Source organism: Protopterus annectens, chromosome 8.part1, assembly GCF_019279795.1.
Source record: "Protopterus annectens isolate FY-2018-M chromosome 8.part1, PAN1.0, whole genome shotgun sequence".
NCBI classification, from domain to species: Eukaryota; Metazoa; Chordata; order Ceratodontiformes; family Protopteridae; genus Protopterus; species Protopterus annectens.
Genome location: NC_056742.1, coordinates 343,791,844 through 343,812,325, shown reverse-complemented (window position 1 = coordinate 343,812,325; position 20,482 = coordinate 343,791,844). Strand labels below are relative to the sequence as shown.

The following is a 20,482-nucleotide window of genomic DNA, read 5'->3' as shown; positions in this document are numbered from 1 at the left end:
ACAGACCCAATGACCTACCTTTTCAGCTGCCAGAGCCTTCTCGTCTGGCAGCACCTTTGGGAGGAAGGTTGGCACTTTTCAAAGAAAATTGGAGTTTAATTACCCAAGACAGATGGGTATTGGATATCATACACCAAGGTTACAGGTTTTATTTCCATACCTTGCCTCCTTTCAGAGGCATGCCAGACGCTCCTCCTCAACAAAGAATAGAGGCTCACAAGCAAATTTCTCTGTTACTTCAACTAGGGGCCATACAGCCGGTCCCTCTGCCAGAAGTGGGCCTAGGATTTTATTCTCGCCTGTTCCTAGTACCAAAGAAGGGGAACACGTGGAGACCAATTTTGGATTTATCTATCCTCAACACTTATCTGGACATTCCCAAGTTCAAAATGTTGACGTTGCAGCAGCTTTTACCTCTGCTGGGCAAAGATCATTGGATGGTAACTTTGGATCTCAAGGAGGCTTACCTTCATGTTCCTATCAGACTAAGTTGCAGGAAGTATCTGCGTTTTCGAGCTGGGACTTCGCACTTTCAGTTCTCTGCATTGCCCTTTGGCTTATCTACTGCTCCCAGAGTGTTCACGAAAGTTTTGGCTCCAGTGATAGCTTTCTTCAGGCTAAAAGGAATACAGATCTATCCTTATTTGGACGACTGCCTGATTCTGGCTCAAGGAAGGGAAGAGCTTTTTCATCATTTGGAATATGTGATAGCAGTGCTAAGATGCCTGGGGTATTCTGTGAACGAAATAAAGTCCAGTCTAGTACCCTCTCAAGACATGTGCTTTCTGGGTGTAAGACTGAATACAGCATCCCAGATGGCCTTTTTAACCCCGGACAAACAAAAGAGTCTTTCCCTTTACTTCCATCAACTATCTCATCAGTCCGGGCTGACTGCAAGGACAGTCCTTCAAGCCTTAGGGTTCATGGCATCTTGTATTCTGGTGCTTCCCAATGCCAAACTGCATATGAGGAAGCTGCAATGGTATCTCAAAATGTATGGACACAGCACTGCCAGGATCTGGACACTGTCATTCAAATAATACCTTGCATTCAAAAGGAATTTTTGTGGTGGGCTCAGGAATGTCACCTAAACAAGGGACTCTCTGTGACCCGGCCAGAGGCGAGTCAGATTTTAACGACAGATGCCTCAGACAAAGCTTGGGAGCTCATCTAAATGGAAAGTGGATACAAGACAAGTGGCCTGCCAGACTACAACATCTACATATCAACCTGAAGGAGATGTTAGCAGTCCAGTTTGCATTGATAGCTTTCAAGGATTTACTTCTTCCAGGGCAGGTGTTGATTCTAACAGACAACACAACTGTCATGTGGTACATCAACAAGCAAGGGGGAACACATTCTTATCCTCTATGCAGGCAAGCAATGATTTTGTGGGAGACTGCTCTCAGTTTACAGCTCAATCTTCAGGCAAGGTTTCTGCCAGGAGCACAGAACTCCTTAGCAGATGTGTTGAGCAGACAATTATGGATCCCCACGAGTGGAAATTGGATCCTCATGTATTTCAGAAATTGACAGTGTCATGGGGAACTCCAGACATAGATCTGTTCGCTTCTCCACTAAACCATCAGCTGCCAAAGTTTTGCACAAAAGGTTTCATCCCACAGCTTGGAAAGTGGATGCTCTTTATTTCAATTGGAGCAATCTTCATGTGTATGCCTTTCCACCTCTGCCTCTCCTCCCAAAGGTACTTCTAAAGGTCAGACAGGACAAGCCAAGGATGATTTTGATAGCTCCAGATTGGCCTCGACAGCACTGGTACCCATTACTGAGAAGTCTGGTACGGAAGCCTCCATGGCCTTTGCCTTCGATTCCACACCTGTTGTCACAGGAGGACAGCCATTTGCTCAATGTCAAACTTCACTCTCTTCACCTAACAGCCTGGCATATTCTGTTTTGAACCATAGAGGGTCTCAACTTCCTCAACAAGTTTTGAATGTGATTTTGGAAGCTAGAAGGCCTAGTACAAGGAAAGTGTACGCAGATAAATGGAAGAGATTTTTATTTTGGAGTGCAGCAAAGGATTTTGATGTTTCTGAGCCTAATTTAAGTGTGGCTCTTCAATATCTTACTGAGTTACTGGACAAAGGTTTGTCCTTCTCTTCTATTAAGGTTCATGCTGCAGCAATTTCAGCTCACTATGAATGTGACCCTCCATTGTTTTCTCATCCTTTGTTCAAGCAATTTCTTAGAGGGGCAAAGAATATAAGACCCCACGAAGAGCTCCTACTCCTGCTTGGGATCTCAATTTTGTGTTGGAGAAACTCACTCTACAACCTTTTGAGCCTGCAGCTACTTCTGAGTTGAAATATTTATCATGGAAGACTGCCTTTTGTTGGCCATTACCTCTGCAAGAAGGGTTTCTGAATTACAGGCCCTTATGGCAGTTGAGCCTTTCTTGATTTTCCATAAGGATAGGGTATCTTTGCACTAATCCTTCCTTTATGCCTAAGGTGGTTTCTAGTGTGGCTTTAAACCAAACTATTCATTTGCCTACTTTTTATGCAAATCCCCAAAATAAAGGGGAAAAGATTTTGCACACTTTAGATGTACACAGGCAGTTGCGCTATTATTTGGACAGAACTAAAGGGTTCAGGCAGTCTCAGCAGTTGTTTGTTTCTTTTGCTTTGAGTTCTCAGGGCAAGCCTGTGTCAAAACAAACTATTTCTAAGTGGATTGGGTTTTGCATTGCTTTCTGTTATTCCCATCATGGCAAGGAGATTCCAGCTGGGATTAGGCCTCATTCCACTAGGGCTACTGCCACTGACAGCCTTTTGAGGGAGTGGCAACCAAGGATATTTTGGAGGCAGCTACTTGGAGTTCAGTGCACACTTTCTCTAGGCATTATCACCTGCCACTTTACTCTAAATCCAGGGCTGGTTTTGCCACTGCTGTTTTGCAGGGCATTTTGGCAGCTCCTGCTTCCTTGTAATTTGGCCATCCTCCCTTACCTCTGCTTTGGGATTCTACCCAAGTGTAAGGACTGCAGCAATGTGAGATGAAGAACATAGTACAGTTTTGTACCTACCATAAATGTAGATGTTCGAAGATCCACATTGCTGCAGTCCAACTTACCCTCCCTCCTTCCCCTCTGTAGTTAGAGGTGGTTGTGTGGGTTGGGTTGTAATTATTGTATATATTGTATATATTGTACATATAATTAGTGCAAGGGTGGTTGGTTGTTTGTTTGCTGTCTTTTGGTTTTGACCTTTATGTTTAGGGTCTTCTGACATCTGGGGCAAGAAAAGACTGAGAATATGACGTCGGTCATGCGCATTTGTACCCTGACGTCCTGATGTCAGTCAAATGTGCCTTGACCGACGTCAGCCTTATACTTTGATATTCGGGCCGACCGAGGACAGCGGACTACCCAAGTGTAAGGACTGCAGCAATGTGGATCTTCGAACATCTACATTTATGGTAGGTACAAAACTGTACTTTTTATACCCCTGATGACCCGATGTCATGGAAGAAGTGACAGCATCCGACGCAGAAATCCCAAGACTCTGGTGATCAGGCCGACTGAAGGCTACCTGCAGGCAGATAACCCAGATGTGATGTCTGCAACAGTGAATACTCTCGGAACATCTACATTTATGGTAAGTGTACACAACTGTACTTTTTAAGGCATCCTTTAACATGCTTTTTAATGGCTCATCTTTTTTCAGACCCAAAGTTAGAAGTTCGTTTTGCTACCCCTCAATGGTCCTTTTCTCAGAACCAGAAGGGGTGAAAACATCTATTTTTCAGGAAATCACAGCAGGCCATTCAAGATGCTCCTCCTTGAGGGTTCTCACCACCGCAAGGTAGGTAACCACAATGGATGCAGCCCCTAGTAGCAGGGGTGGTCTGCAGAACCAGGGCTTCTCTGGAGGTTTCTTTGGGAAGCCCTTCCAGCGACTCTGAAAGGTTGTCTGGCTGTCCTGCTCTGGAGGCAGTTTGGGGGTCAATTGGCTCTACATCAGAAGGCTGCAGAGGCCATCACCTCAAATGCATGGGTGTATCCAGAGGCTACTCAATTTTGTTTTATGACATTCCCAGTCCAACTCCCAGGTGGCTTGCAGACATTCCACCCCATCAGAGAAGAGTAGCAGCCATTGAAATTCAGAAGCTGCTAGCAAGTTAAGTCATCCAAGAGGTCCCACCAGACCAACAAGGATCCGGAGTGTACTCAAGTTTCTTTTTGGCTCTAAAAAAGAACAAAGACCCCAGGCTGACTTTAGATTTGAGCAAGTTGGATCAGTAGTATTCCAAGTTCCAGATGGTCACGGTGCAGTCCATTTTACCTGTGTTGATGGTCTACTGAATGTGCTCAATAAATCTCAAGGACACCTACCATTTTATTCATTTATTGAAGGTTGGTCCAGGAGGTTCCTGCACTTCTGGTTGGGGGCCATTTATTGTCAGTTTCACCACTGCAACGGTAGCAGCGTGGCTGAGGTTCCAGGTGTTTCAAATCTTTCATTATCAGGAAGATTGGCTCCTAACCACCCCCACAAGAGCATTCCTGATCAGGGCCAGGGGCACCTTACTCCAGCTTTACAGTTCCTTAGAGATCACAGTCAATTACCAGAAGTCCACTCACCATCCAGTTCAGGCCTTGGAATTTATGGGGTGCCATTTGGACACAGTCTGCCAGATTGCCAAGCTTCCTGAGTCCAGAATATCAAGCCTTCATGATCTGACAAGGTCTTTGATTGTGAGCAGAAAGCCTTGAGCACATCTTATCCTCAGACTTCTAGGCCATAAGCGGCTTTTATTTGTTTAGTTTCTTTGGCCAGGTATCATATGAGGGGAGTACAGTGGACCTTTGTGGTCCAGTGGTCACATTCAGTACATCCAGTTGATTTTCCAGTTTAGTTTGTCAGGATAAAATCAGCTGGTGGTTGGAGTCTCCCTTGGTGTCCGAGCGTTTGTTCTTTCCCTTCCTCAGGCTATGGTCACGATGGACGCCACTTGCTAGGAGCCCATTTTCATCTGAGGCCAAGGGAGAAAAGTTCCAAAGTATTACAAAACATTTTAAGAATAATAATTTTGCAATCTTTTAAAATAATACAAAAACATCTTCAGTTTAAATAATTATACCAAATTAGACATACTATAAAACATTGGCTAAGAACAGATAGAATTTAATATTTAAACAGTTTATAGGGAACTTAAAGTTAAGTTGTATAATACAAACAGGAATTGCAATAAGAAGTGAGGAAAAGCAGGCTTTTGATATATTTAGAGAGAGAGAGAGACGTGGGAGAGAAATTGATAAAATTAAGGAACTGAGTGAAGAAGGGAGAGTAAGGAGGTATAATGTATGACTAGGAACTTGTTCACATTTAGGGATATAGTTTATCCTGGTGTTGAGCAAGAGCAGAGTCAAGTTTGGCTAGGAAAACTTTCAGAATGGTTTTGAAGGATAGGAGAGATGTTCACCTGATGGATACAGGTAAGACGTTCAAGCCTTGGCAACATGGTTTGAGTACAGACAATGCCCAACAGATTTGATAAGTGTGTGGGCAGACGATAGTTTTTGGTCAATGGATTATAATGACCTAGCGGGAACGTAGTTGTGTCGAATGGTATTTAGTGCCTGGCAAAGCAGATGGCTGTTGTATAATTCTGTAGGTGGTAAAAAGCTGTGTACCTGTTAGTTGATTGGGTAGTTCTAACCAGTTTAGACTTTTTAGTGCCATACAGTAGTTTGTTATGAAAAAGGTATTTTCTGCAAATTTTGCAACTTTGTCTCATTGTTGCAGTTTTGATTTTTGTGATGCCTTTCTTGTGAAGTTATGAATATTCAATGTAGGATATCTTCGAGTATAACTGTGTTGTCGCCAGGAGGGATGTAAAGGACAGTAATACATTTGTTTATAATTGTTTATTTTCAGGAAAGTAATAAAAGCTCTAGTGAACTGAATTTTGGCATTTGTTTGTTGTAAGGATAAATGTGGTGTTTGTGAAGTATTAAAGCAATGCCACTACTTTTCCTCTCTATATTACAGATTATATTATAGCCAGGGGGTGTAATTTCAGGGTTGTTACTACGGGGTTTAAGCCAAGTTTTAGCAAGAATACATTGGCTTATGTTGGGTAATCCTGGTACGTATTTCAGCAGTTTTATTTTTTATGCTTCTAACATTTATAGCAGCAAAAGTTGGATTTGCTGGGTTTGTAGGTTGACCGTTGTGGGGTTACAATAGTGTATGGAAGAGATTTTTAGAGAATTGTCTTTATATTCGTTGTGATAGGTGGGACCAGGATTAGGATGAGTGTCTCCATTTAGAAGGATCTTAGTATATTGAGAAGTTATTGATACTTATTTTTGGAGAGTATTTTCCTGCTTAATTTGCTTTGGTTTGTTTTGAAATGGCACTAATCAGTCTATATTTGGAGTAACAGTGAGGGGCATCATTAAATATGCTTGGTGCGATACAGAGTGTAGGAAGGAAGTATGGATAGGTGGTTTGGACAGAATTGGAGAGATGTTGCGAGCTATTATAGAGTCATGGTAGGATGAGAGATGGCCTAGTAGGAGGAGGAGAATATAGAATAAGCCGAGGAGTAGCATGATTAAATAAAGGGATCTGTATCTTATTGATGGCAGGTCGTAGAGAAATAGGGATCAAGAAGGTATAAGGCAGAAGGCTATTTAGTGGTGGTAGAATCTGAAAGATGGTAGAGGGTAGGTAGGATAGATGTATTTTCTGTGAAGGAGGAGTTAAGTTGTCCTGTATCTTCTCTGGAATGTAAGGAATCCAAGGGGTTTAAAAGGCTAGAGTATGAAGATGTAGTTAAAATAAGTGAGAGTTTATGTGGGAAAAGTAGAAGATACAATATAGAATAGGTAGTACTGTTAGGGAGGGGTGTAAGTATGAATGGATATAATGCAAAGCAGTATGGAGGAAGGGAACAGTGCTAATAGAGTAAATGGTTGTTGGGAATTGGGTTAAAAGAAATGAGTGATTGTATAGTAGTAGTAAAGTTGTTTGGGGAGGGTTAGGGGATAAGAGTCATAAGTGAAATATGTATGTGGGAAGTATAATAGTAGATTAAGAGGGGATAGGGGAGCAAAGCCAAGCATAGCAGGTTTCCCACCCTTAGGTCAAATTATAACAGAGAGTAATTAGTTTATAGCCAGTACAAAGCAGTTAACAGAGAGGCTCAAAGTAAGGCAGGTTTTCTTTCATTTCCTGAATGCAGAATCCTGGCAGCTAGAAAGACTAAGTAATTGGCATAAACAGTGTTGTCTACTGGTCAGTAGAAACAACAGTGGCCAGCTTAGTAAATGGTCCTTAGAGTGCAAGGACTACACCTTGGGGGGGGTCTTACAGGCGCTTTCCAGCACAGCATGTATTTGACAAGTTGAAGTTAATACGCAGCAAGGTCTTCATGTTAAATTTGCTTACATTGTACAATGCAAAATTTCTCTGTGAATACGTTTGGGAGTTGGATCTTGTGACAAAGCTCCTTGCAATATCAAGGTCAAGTGTAGTGACCACACTCTATTGTATAATGACAAAATTCTCAGTGAAAACTTTTTGGAAGTTGAGTCTTGCAGGCACAGCTCCTGCACTATTGAGATTGGATGTAGTGACCACAGGCTGTTGTACAGTAACAAAATTCTCAGAGAAAACTTTTGGGAGTTAGGTTTTGTGGCATAGCTCCAGCAGTATCAGGATCGAATGATGGGCTAGAACAAAAATATCAGCACCTGCTACTCACTACTTAAGAAATGTGTCTTTTGGAGAGTCAATCAGTTTGATGCAAAACCATTTTAAATTGTGTACCCAGAGTATTGTTGAAGTGCCAGAATAGGTGCTTGAAGTTGTTAGGTGTTGACGCTCCCAAATATGGTGCCATTACTGCAGACTTTCAGGCATTTATGGATAATTTTGATAATGCTTCTCTGAAACTAGACTCCCTAGGTGGGCAAGAGTTAATAGCAACATGGCCATCATCCAAGCAGTCATCAAGATAATTTATTATGCTAGGCCTAACTGTCCATTGCATATCCCCAAAATGTCTCCAAGGGTGATTGTGTTCTTGTGACATGTGAGTGCTTATCACCTATGTCCATGAGTGATGGCTACCCCCATAACTCCACTTTTCAGGGACACATGCTCCTGATTCTCCCCTACTCATTTGGATTTTTTTTTTGTAATCTAGTCATTCTGTGCACCAGAATGCTTGCTCAGAGGTTTCGGTGTGCAAGGATTACAGTATTAGAGTGTGGCATATGGGACAGTGTGAATGGCCTAGTGTAGTTGACAAGTACATTTGATTCAAGGTTTTATTCTGCGATCAGTGCCACACAGAGCTCTACCTAATCAATGATGTTTTCAGTGATATTCATCATGTTTCACTATTGCAGTCATTACACTTGGGTTATCCTGCTGGCAGGCGACCCGCAGTCGGCCCGAGTTCCAAAGTCTTGGTCCGGCGTCTGTTGCTGTCACCTCTTCCCTGACGTTAGTGCGCCAGGGGTATAAAAGTTGCAACTGACGCCATTTTCTTCAGTCTTTCTTGCCGCGCGGTGCCCGAAGCAAAAGCAGTTCACAAGTGCCGGTCGGCCGACTCCTGAGATTTTCAAAATTGAATTTCAGAACCGAAGTCTTCAATAAAGCTAAGTACCCCGTTGGGGAAACTTTTTCTTGCTCCAGACTGATGTCAGTAAACGTTAATAATTGTAAGGACTTTCACTCTTACTGCATTCCTTGCCTAGGCCCTGACCACGATGTTCCTAGTTGTCGGTTTTATACTAGATTCAATAAATGCACTATTAAACGTTGGTTTGATTTTGCTTTACATTATTTTGGATGAAGATTTAATTATATAATGCCGTCAAAACAACCGACGACCGGAATGTATAAAAACACAAAGACAAAGAAAAAGACAGGCACCCGAGGTCCAAAACTGACGACGAAGCCTCTTCTAGGCCATTCGCCGGTTCTCAGTGAGGCGCTTTCGCAACCCCCGACACCCGCTACCTCAGAGCCACAGGCCGTAACCGACAGCCACGTGGAGACACCGAGGCCTGTGGAAACTCAAGGTATTGGGCCTACGGAAACTATCCCCTCAGATGGGTCCAGAGCCGCTGAGCAGGCACCGGCTTCTGAGGGTGTTTTCAGACCTTCACAGCTTACAATTAAGGCTAGTGCAGTAGCAAAGGCAAAGTCAAAAACACCATTAAAGGCAAGGAAACAAGTGCAGCATTCTCCAGAACAGTTATCCACGTCAAAGAAACAGATGCTTAAAATGGCCGAAGACCTTATTACTTTAATCAGGGGCTCCCATCCCCCTCCTGACAAAAGGCCTAGGCAAGACACTGATTATGATTCCTCTGATCAGGTTTCCATTTCCTCTGATTCTTCTTCTGATCAGGGCTACTCTCTCCCTCCCGATGAGGACTCTGATGCTGGAGAGTCCATTCCTTCAGCCTCACCGCCTGAGGATTAATTCCTTTGGGGAAACCTTGCACACCATGAGGGAGCATTTCCATTGGGAGAACCAGGATTATTCAGAATCCAAGAAAAGGCTCCGAGATTTCCTTTTATTACCTCAGCACAGGCCCCTGGCTATCCCCCCTGTGCTTGATATTGTAGATGATGATTTTTCTGAATCTAGTCTGTCTCCAGATTCTTTTCCCCCCCTGCACCAGTAAAGCCAGACAGATACTACAGGGTCCCTGACCCTCATAAATTTCTTTACAAAAACCCCGCAGCAGACCCAGAAACTATTTCACAGGGTCATAAAGGGGTTAAAGCTTCCACTGCCAAGAATCCTGTCCCCTCAGATAGGGATTCCAGAGCTCTGGACAGATGGGGGAAAAAGTTTACACTTCTGCTACTTTAGCTGTAAGAGCTTTAAACTGTCAGTTCCACATGCTTAAATATCAACAGTATCTCATGTCATTGTTAAAGCAGAAAATGGTTACACATATAGAAAGTCCTGACAGTAAAGAAATGGACTTCCCTCTGCAAATGCCAAGCTCTTACCAGTTAACAGCACCCCTAGAGGGAAAGCTAGCACTTTTCTCAAAAACTTGGCACATGATCACTCAAGACCAATGGGTGCTGAATATTGTTTCTCAGGGGTACAGGTTCCACTTCCACACGCTTCCAAAACCAAAAGGTATGCCAAACCTGCCACAAAACCAATGGGCAGAGGCACAAAAACAGATTGCTGCTCTTATGGATATGGGAGCTATTCAAAAAGTTCCACAAGAAGAACAGGGACAAGGATTTTACTCAAGATTGTTCTTAGTACCCAGAAAAGACAAAGCCTGGAGACCAATACTGGACCTAAATACTTTCCTGGATGCTCCAAAATAAAAAAAATGTTAACACTACCACAACTTCTGCCCATGCTGGGCAAGGAGGCTTGGTTAGTTACTTTGGATGTCAAGGAGGCATACCTGCACATCCCAATCAGACAATCGTGCAGAAGATACCTCAGATTTATAGCAGACTCAATGCATTACCAATTCTCTGCACTGCCCTTTGGCTTATCTACTGTGCCCAGGGTCTTCACAAAATGCCTGGCACCACTAATTCCATTTTGCAGACAAAAAGGAATTCAAATATATCCCTACTTGGATGACTGCCTTATTCAAGCAGAGAGCAAGGACATTCTTCTAAAGCACCTGGCGTTTGTAAAAAGATTGCTAATTTGCCTAGGGTACAAAGTAAACGAAAATAAATCAAAACTCGTGCCCCCTCAAGAGATAATATTCCTGGGTGCAAGCTTAAATACAACTGCCCAGATGGCTTATCTCACGCCAGACAAACAAAGGCAACGGACTCATTACTTTCAAATGATGGCAACAAAGACCCAGCTCCCTGCAAGAAAAATTCTGCAGGCCCTGGGTTTCATGGCATCCTGCATTCTACTAATTCCATATGCAAAACTGCATATGAGGAAACTACAATGGTATCTAAAAAGTGTTTGGACTCCGCATTGTCACAGCCTAGAGACAATCATAGCCTTGATTCCCTGCCTACAACAGGAGTTTCGATGGTGGTCCCAGGCCTGTCACCTCAACAAGGGACAGCCTTTCACCTTACCTACAGCCAGGCAGACAGTAGCAACGGATGCATCAGATTATGCCTGGGTAGCACATATGACAGGAAAATGTATTCAGGACATGTGGCCCAAGGAACAAATGCATCTTCACATCAATCAAAAAGAGATTCTAGCTGTACAGAATGCCCTGACAGCCTTCAAGGACCTAATACATCCAGGACAACTGTTAATAAAGACGGACAATACCACAGTTATGTGGTACATAAACAAGCAAGGGGGCACACATTCCTACCCCCTGTGCAGACAAGCCATGACTTTGTGGAACACAGCACTGACCTACCAGGTACATCTGCAAGCACAATTCCTGCCAGGAACAAAAAATACACTGGCAGACAAACTAAGCAGAAATCTCATGGATCCTCACGAATGGAAGCTAAATCCACAAGTGTTCAACATGATAACAAGGGAATTGGGGATGCCCAGACATAGATTTTTTTGCCTCCCCTCACAATTGCCAAATACAGAAATTTTGCACAAGGACTTATCACTCTCAAGCATGGAAAGTGGATGCTCTGTCATTCAGCTGGAAAAACCTGACAGTCTATGCCTTCCCTCCAATGCCTCTACTCACCAAGGTGCTTCTAAAAGTCAGACAAGAGAGGCCAAAAATGATCCTGATTGCACCAGACTGGCCACGCCAGCACTGGTACCCAATCCTAAAGACTCTGTCCCAAGGCCCATCTTGGCCTCTACCTCAAATCCCTCATCCTCTGACACAGCAAAACAATCAGATTATGCGCAGTCAACTCAGGACCTTAAACTTGGCAGCATGGCAGATAATGTAGCCACTCAGACTGTACCTCTCTCTAAAGCTGTTATGGATGTAATTTTGGAAGCCCGAAGACCCAGCACCAGAAAATCTTATGCAGAAAAATGGAAGAGCTTCTGTGCTTGGAACCAGGCACAAGGGCTCGACCCACTGGTCCCTAATATACCTCAGATTTTACAATACCTGACTGAGATGTTGAACAAAGGCCTATCTTTTTCATCTATTAAAATCCATGCCTCTGCCATTTCAGCTCATTTCAATACGGGTCCACCTATTTTTTCACATCCTCTACTACGACAGTACCTCAGAGGGGCAAAGAATATAAGACCCCCTAGGAGAGCACCAGTACCTACTTGGGACCTCAATTTTGTTTTAGAAAAACTAACACTGCCTCCATTTGAACCAGCCAGCACAGCTGATCTAAAATTCTTGTCATGGAAAACTGCTCTGCTCCTAGCAATAACTTCAGCAGGAAGAGTCTCAAGAGTTACAGGCATTGATGGCTGTGGAACCTTTCCTCATTTTTCATCAGGACAGGGTTTCTCTTAGGCCAAACCCAACATTCATGCCAAAAGTGGTCTCCAATGTGGCCTTAAACCAAACAATTCATTTGCCTACCTTCTACCCAAATCCCCAGAATAAAGGGGAAAGACTTCTGCACGCTTTAGATATACACAGGCAGCTACGATTTTACTTGGACAAAACAAAATCTTTCAGAAAAACTGAGCAACTGTTTGTAGCATATGCTGCAGGATCCCAAGGAAAGCCTATTACAAAGCAGACAATCTCCAAATGGATAGGATGCTGCATCCTCTTCTGTTATGCACAACATGGCAAATCTGTGCCTAAGGGCATTAGGCCTCATTCTACCAGAGCAGCAGCCACTTCAGCAGCTTTCCTCAGAGGGGTACCAACCAAAGACATATTAGAAGCTGCAACATGGAGCTCCGTGCACACTTTTACCAAGCACTACCACCTACCTATCTACTCCAAATCCAGAGCAGGCTTTGCCACTGCAGTTCTGCAGGGCTTGTTAGCCTCACCAAATACACTCTAGACCCAGCCATCCAACCTCAGCTTTGGGATTCTACCCAAGTGTAATGACTGCAAAAGTGAAACACGATGAACATAGTACAGTTGTGTACCTACCATAAATGTAGATGTTCGAGTGTATTGACTGTTGCAGTCCAGGTTACCCACCCACCATCCCTGTCTTTGCTGGGACTATTCTGTACTTCTCAACTCTATACAACCTATGTGGTGTATTTGCTTGTAGATGAAGGAAATGTTTATAGTAATATATGCATGGTGGTTTGGCATATTTTTATCTTTTCAGCCTTCCTGTCTGGGGGCACCTGACGCCTGGGGCAAGAAAAACTGAAGAAAATGGCGTCGGTTGCAACTTTTATACCCCTGGCGCACTGACGTCAGGGAAGAGGTGACAGCAACCGACGCCGGACGAAGATTTTGGAATTTGGGCCGACTGCGGGTCACCTGCCACGAGGATAACCCAAGTGTAATGACTGCAACAGTGAATACACTCGAACATCTACATTTATGGTAGGTACACAACTGTACTTTTCAGTGACTCCACCATTATTTGTTTACCTTTAATTTCTCACTGTCATTTTCACCGTTTTTGATCTGTTGGTTTTTGCTTTTGGATTTTTCACAATTGCATTCTTTGATTTATGCATATGTAATCTGCTTCCTTGGTTCACTTTGATGTTATGCAATCTACTGAGTCTTAAGTGCATGTATTTGTGCAGAAATGTTTCTAATAATAAGAGTATTGTTTATCAACTGATTGTCTCATAAATTTCTGCAATGTTTAAATAAACTGGAGAAATAGTCCAGGTCAGAGTCGTAGTTACACAGTTGCAAAAAATTGAAAACGTGACAAATGCATAATTTTGTAGTCACATTTATATGAATACTGAATGTAATGCTGTTGATCAATGTAATATTCTGATTCTGGCAGTTTGTCTTCATTGGCAAAAAATGACAAATTAGCAGAATGCAGAGTTAAATCATCAGACTTTTTATTATTTTATTAACTTCATGTGTACAGTTTTTAATATGACCCCTCTCTTTTTCAGAATCCAGAAAGCATTCAAGAGAAAGAAGTAAAATTGTTCTGTAAGCCTCTTTTCTATTTTTGTATTTTGACCAAAAATGTATTAAGCACAATCCTTTTTACAAAACTAAAATACATTTCAAGTGTTTTAAGTGGGGCAGTTGTCAACATGCATCTTTTGTTAGACACCATTCATGTTTGTCTTTGCTTAAAAGCTTTATCGTCTTCATGTATATGCATTTTCTTTACAGCACTGTCTGGACAAAGTGTACATTTTCAGGATGTAGTCATGTTTCTCGGACACCAGAAATTCCTTACTATGCTCGTCTGATATTGCCTAACTAGATTTGTTGTCTTCATATTAAATAAACAAGGGAGGGGATGTGGATGGTGGCATACTTGCATTTCAATACATTATTTTGATGACATGCAAAAGATAGCTATGCAAGTTAATTTACTGTAGGGTGAAGTCCAATGTGAAGCAGTGGCAGGATATGGATGGTAGTAAGCTGAATCCATAGTGACAAAAAAAATGTTAAATGTGGTGTGCCATAGGTCTTAGGTTCAGGAATTAGTCACTCTCAGTGTATATATTAGACACTTTGTAGAGGCCATAAGGAAAAGTGCGTCTCTCTGTAGACAGCACAAGAGTTTTTGTAGCAGTGTCATTACAGTAGGAGGTACATAAAATGAAAAGAGAATGAACAGAATTAGAAAAAAGTCTATTTGGCTGTCTATATTCAGTGCAGAGAAGTGTAATATGGTACACCTGGATATTGCTGTCTGATGTTAGTAGTAGTAGTAGGTGAGACATTAACACTGACAGCTCTTTTTGTTTATAAAGTTTAAGTACTTGAGTGATTTACTATAGTCGTATAGTCTTTCCACAGCTGTTACATAATGTAATTGTATTTAGTATGGGGTGTTTACATTCAAATACACTACTGTTGATCTTTTACTCTGTTACATTTGTTCTGTTTGCCTCATTGCCTGGCTTGAGGCTAAAAGGGATATTTATTTGGAACAGCCCACTTGCCAAGTTAACAGTTGGATAAAGCAAAAATGGAAATATGTCTTATATTACTTCATCTAAATTTTGGGTTGTCAGTCTGTGAGCAAGGAAAGATGGTAATTCTAGGACCCCAGAGGAGAGGCATTGAAAGTGGGGGAAATATTTATATATATTCTTTCCCCTGTTAACATAGTGCTGATCTGATAAAAAGACAGAATCTGCAGTACTGTCTTAGTTAAAACTGAGTAATGTGCAAGTAAGACAGAATGGCACAGAACATGCACCAGAAGGTTTGCTAAGAAAAAAAAATAACGGAATTTAATATACCCTGTAAGAAATGAAGGAAGAAAAGGTGATTTGACTGAATTTTCAAATACATTTGAAAACTTGAAAAACTCTAGAGCAGCATCTTTTACAGAAAGAATTGTACAGGAAAAAAGAGGTACAATTTGAAGAGAGAAGAGATGACAGTTTAGATGTTAGAATTTTTTCACAGCATTACAGATTCATGAAGTTACCTTTTGTATGAGTGGTGGAATTCAAGAAGGCAATGGAGAATCTTTTAAAAAAGAAATTGCAGTGTACCCCACTATTCGTATTCTGGGATAATTTTCCTATTTTTCAGGCTTGATTTACCCCTGCACATAATCCTGTCTTTGGAGGTATGCATAGATGGACATACCACATAGGCTCATACTGGCCATCAGTCTGCAGACTGTTAGAAGTCTAGCCAGTAACCAGAAGTAAGAGTCAAATCCTCTGTGTTGTATTTGTGACGTTAAGACCTTAACCATTATGCCAATCCTCCCCTGTTTTCAGGCTTGTTTTACCGCTTCACACAATTTTCTGAATTCCTCCTCTCCAGCTTAAAACAACACCACATGACACAAATACCAATGGCACCAGTGATTTAAAGAAAGGGGATGCACATCTGAAATCCTCTAATTTCAGAAGTAAAAATAAATGACTTTGTATGGTAGAATTTTGCAATACAGTTTATTAAAGTCTACAGATTTGATACTGTCTCTGAAAATTTGCTTATATTTTTTCTTTTTTGCCACTCACTTTTTTTTAAATGTGTTTGAGCAGTGTCCCACATTCCTACTGGAAGCGGGAAGATTTGTTTGCTGTTTACTAGTCATATGTTATGTTAATTAGATGTACATGATTTGGGCTACTTTTCAGGAGCCTTTGAACCTATTTTCAGTGTTTGCAGGTTGACGTTTGATGAAGGACAAACAAAATGGTTAATATGAACCTTATTTGCCCACAGATTGGCTGCAGAGTGTAACTTAATGAGTTTATATCTATATAGTTTTAAGTGTTATGATACATATATATATATATATATATATATATATATATATATATATGTGTGTGTGTGTGTGTATGTATGTATATATATATATATATATATATATATATATATAATGTGTGTGACCTGTATTGTTTCAATCAATTTTATTTTACTGCGGTGCTGACAAAACCTTCCAGTAACTTCTCAACAACTTTGCTACCAGTATTTTACCTCCCTTTTGCATAATGGTTTGATTTTTTTTTTCTTTTGCCTCTCTGATTTTTTTGTAGGTTGCTTCTTGATTTTTTTTTTTTCTCCTTCAGAAATGGAAGATTCGCTTTATTTATTTATTTATTTTTTTGGTTGAGCATTGGAGACTTTCCAGCCTGAAAGGCTGTAACAAAAAGCCATTAATTTCCTGATCAGATTGCTACATTGTAGAGATGTTCAAACATAGGTAAATGTTGCACTGGACTAAGCTATATGGGTCCTACCCTAACTGCATCAGACCAGCTTCACAAAACTAAGGGCACCTTCCATGGATTCCAGCTGTCGGGAGCTCAAGCATTGCTCCATTAAAGTACAGTTGGAGCACAAAAAGTTTCAGAGCTTTTTTGCCTCCAAAGAGAACACTTCTTTGGCAAGCCCTGTGAAACTGTTGGCCAGCTAGCAGTCCTCAAGGGCTGGGCATATAAGTTCATGTTGGAGAAAAGACTTCCATTAACTATTTTATGCAGAAAACGTGTGTTTTTCTGTGTAAATGGGAGCTAGGAAACATAATGTGTTTGTATTGTCATAGTATTTCTAAGGGAGTTGTTTTATACATAACTAACAAATGATTGTGAGAGCTTTCTTTAATGAAATGTTTACTTTTGACTGCAATTTTACTTGGTCTGTAAAGTTTTCTGCATTTGGGGTAAGATATTGTACTTGTGGAGGACTGTCAGTAGTTCACTTTCCTCAGAACCACTTGGTGTCCTGACTAAAGTCACTGTTGCAGTGTTCCAAACAGATGAGTTTTCAACGCTGACGTCCATCTGGGGTACTAATGCTTAAACCTTCCCTAAAATTACCATAACAGTAGATGTTCGCATGTTCAGTGATGCAGTAGCCACTCCTTTCTTCCATTCCCTTTATTTTTGTATGATTTTTTTTTTGACAAGAAAAGGTCTTCTATTTTTACTCATCATCGACCTCTTTCATGTCTCTAGCCTCCCTCTTTTTCATTTGGCATGAAAGCTGTGAAGGACTTAATGCCCATACTGTTGATTTTCTTCAGCTTTGATTGAGCCATCTGCGGTATGTGTGTGTGGAAGGTGCTCTTAAGCTCTAGAAGCTGGATGGCTGTAATATCCTGTGCGGAATTCAACCCATGTTGCTAAGGTTAGTGCACCAGTGATCATGTGAACGTCCACTTTTATGTTAAGTGTAGTTACACAACTGTACTTTCTTGCATTGCCTCAAGATACCTAGGTATATCAGGCTTGACAGCAGGAAGTGTGGCAGGCTGTGTCTTCATGATATAGAGTGGCTGGTGAAATGGGGATTACCAGTTGTTACTAAAACAATTAATTTCACAAAAGGGTCATCACCAATACACAGTTGACAATACACAAGCAGGAAAAGTTAGTCAAAACACTGGAGTTACAATTCTGTATGCTCAGCTACAACAATTGCAGGTTATGAAAGTCAGAAAAAGTGAAGCAACAACTTGTGTATTCTTAAAACAGAGACTATCAGTTTGGCTCAGATGCCACAACAGCAGCTTGGTGCAAGTGGTTTGACAGGGGTGCCACAACAAACAGCGTAGGACAATAACAAGTTTCAGAATGCTCGCAGAAGTCAAAACCAAATGATGAGTACAAAAGGCAGTATTGACAAAACATACTTAAAGCAGTGACCATCAAGTTAGTTCATATGCCTCATGCATAGTTTTAGTGGAGATTTGCCATTTAGAGCAAAGACTAGACTTTGGCTCAGAATGCCCACAGCTGGCAAAAGCAGTGAGATGAGGCAGTAAGGGGTGTGCCTACAACTAGAGAAAACATTACCAAAAATGAATATGGCCATTCTCTTCAAGTGTATTTAGTGACTGTTCTGAAACGAACACAACTGCTCTTAGTCATCCAGTTGTGTGAGGCTGTGCTCAGTAGGATGCACAAGTTGAGCCATACAGATACCAGTATTTTATCCCAAGTCCCAGAACAAGAGGAAAGGATATTGCACTTGATGAAGGTTCATAGGCAACTTAAGTACTGTGTAGAAAGAATGAAGGACTTCAGGCAGTTGTCTTGTTTGTAGCAACAACCAAGATAAGTCAATTTCATAGAAGACCTTATTGAAACAGCTGGCTAATTGCATTCTGCTTTATTATGTGAGTAATGAGGGAAAAAACTCTCTAGGGGGGAATGAGAGCACAGTCATCATTGCATTAGCCCTTTTTAGCAGTGTCTTAGCTCAGGGGATTTGAGACTGCCATTTAGATCACCGTACATTCTTTCCCTAAGCAGTACAGCTTGAACATTCACTATGGGAGCAGTGCACACTTTGCTATTGCTGTTTTGCAGGGGCATGCTATGGCCAGCTGCTTATCAAAATTTCAAAGACCGCATTAATTGCACCCAATACTTGAGGGCCTAAATGTTGATTTTTGACAAAGTTTTTTTACCCCACCACCATTTCTACTTAATACTGACTGGTAGATTCCCGTACCTTGAAGTTCTGGGGGTCATACCTCTCAACTGTACAGATTTTAGCAGAATGTCCAGATTTTTGCCTAATATTTTTGGTGTGTTCCTTATAAAATGTGTAGTTTTCTGGGAAATAGATGAGGATGGAAGTCATTAAATAATGACTAACATTTGAGTTTAAGACTCCACATCCGTTAAAAAATTCATGCTAATGCAAAACCTATTATTCTATCAACTTTCTAAGTTTTTAAGAGCAATATTTAAAATATGTCCCTATTTGTCCCCCCCCCCCCGTTATTTTAGGCTTTGTCTAGATTTTCTGCTCTGAGGTTGAGAGGTATGCGTGGGGGTACTCCTAGATTGTTCTTCCTCAAACTCAGATATTGATTTCATTTTGGTCTTTTAGTCTTAGCATTCTAAGGATTACATTTTCAGTTACAGTAATGATAGTGATTTATTACAGGCACCACTCATGTAGAGTAGCTATTCTTTACATGGATTAGATGATGAATGATACTTCAGTGATATTTATAGTGTAAACATATTACAGCTGTGTGAATTGTACATTTACCATAATACTTCAGGAGGTTCGTGTTCACTTTCTGCCTGCATATAATCTTTTAACATGCAGATGGTGTGCTGGAATGGGGTATAATGTCGTCACTTTTATTCTCTTTTGAGAGACAGGGATCCCAGGACTTTGTCTTCCTCCCCCATTTTGTTGCATATCTTTCCTCAACCCTTAGTTTTGCCTTTAAAGGGTCAGTACCATGTATTGACCTTACCTCATTGTGCTTTTTTACATGGTCTTCTGTGTACTTTCATAATTCTCCCTGCTTACTTAACTGGGACTAAAGAGTAGAGTCATATGTGTACCTCTTAGAAAACCATGGCAGCTAACCTCAGTGACTTTATCTGCATCACCCGAGGTATACTTGTTAATGATTTATCTACCGATAAAAGACACTGCTGTCCCTTTAAGTCAAATGCTAGACTGACTTTCTGGGCAGGAGGAATAGGAGATGAGAGCTGCTCTTGAAATATCCAGAAACGGAAGTCAGACTGAGAGGTCAGCTGCCCATCCGAATTGCATACTAATTGATAACACGTTGCCTTTCTGTATCACCGTTATAGTATTTTTTACCTTAGGGATCTCCTGCCAAGGATAGCCCAGTGTCCAGCCAGTATACCAAAGCCTTTAGATCTAGTATGCTCCATACATGACAGACATGCTTCCCATACAGGACGTAGGACTTCAAGGTGACATACGACCACAGTTACCCAAAACAACTTTGCCACCAGTCCGAACATCATCATCGCTCATTGGTCTGAACTCCGTTTTGCTGTGCTGAATACCTAGCCGTCAGATAAGTGCCCTGTTAGCGTCTTTTTTCTATTTTCTTACCTAGATGATCTACTTATCCAGGCATTTTGCCTCAGATCTTACTGCAACACCTCCAATTCACTTTCAGCCTCCTCATGCAACTGGGATTCACGGTCTGCTTCAAAATGTCTTTGTCCAGCCCAGTCAGTACATAGTTAT

General features: G+C 41.3%; 1 protein-coding gene across 1 annotated transcript in view; it reads left to right on the top strand.

Annotated features, from left to right (window-relative positions):
- The window catches only part of NAE1 (NEDD8 activating enzyme E1 subunit 1), a 1,377,685-nt gene that overhangs the window by 787,555 nt on the left and 569,648 nt on the right, over positions 1-20,482 (top strand). The window contains exon 15 of the mRNA XM_044081916.1: positions 13,963-14,002. Coding sequence (XP_043937851.1) covers positions 13,963-14,002 — 40 coding nt within the window. The remainder of the gene's footprint in view (positions 1-13,962; positions 14,003-20,482) is intronic.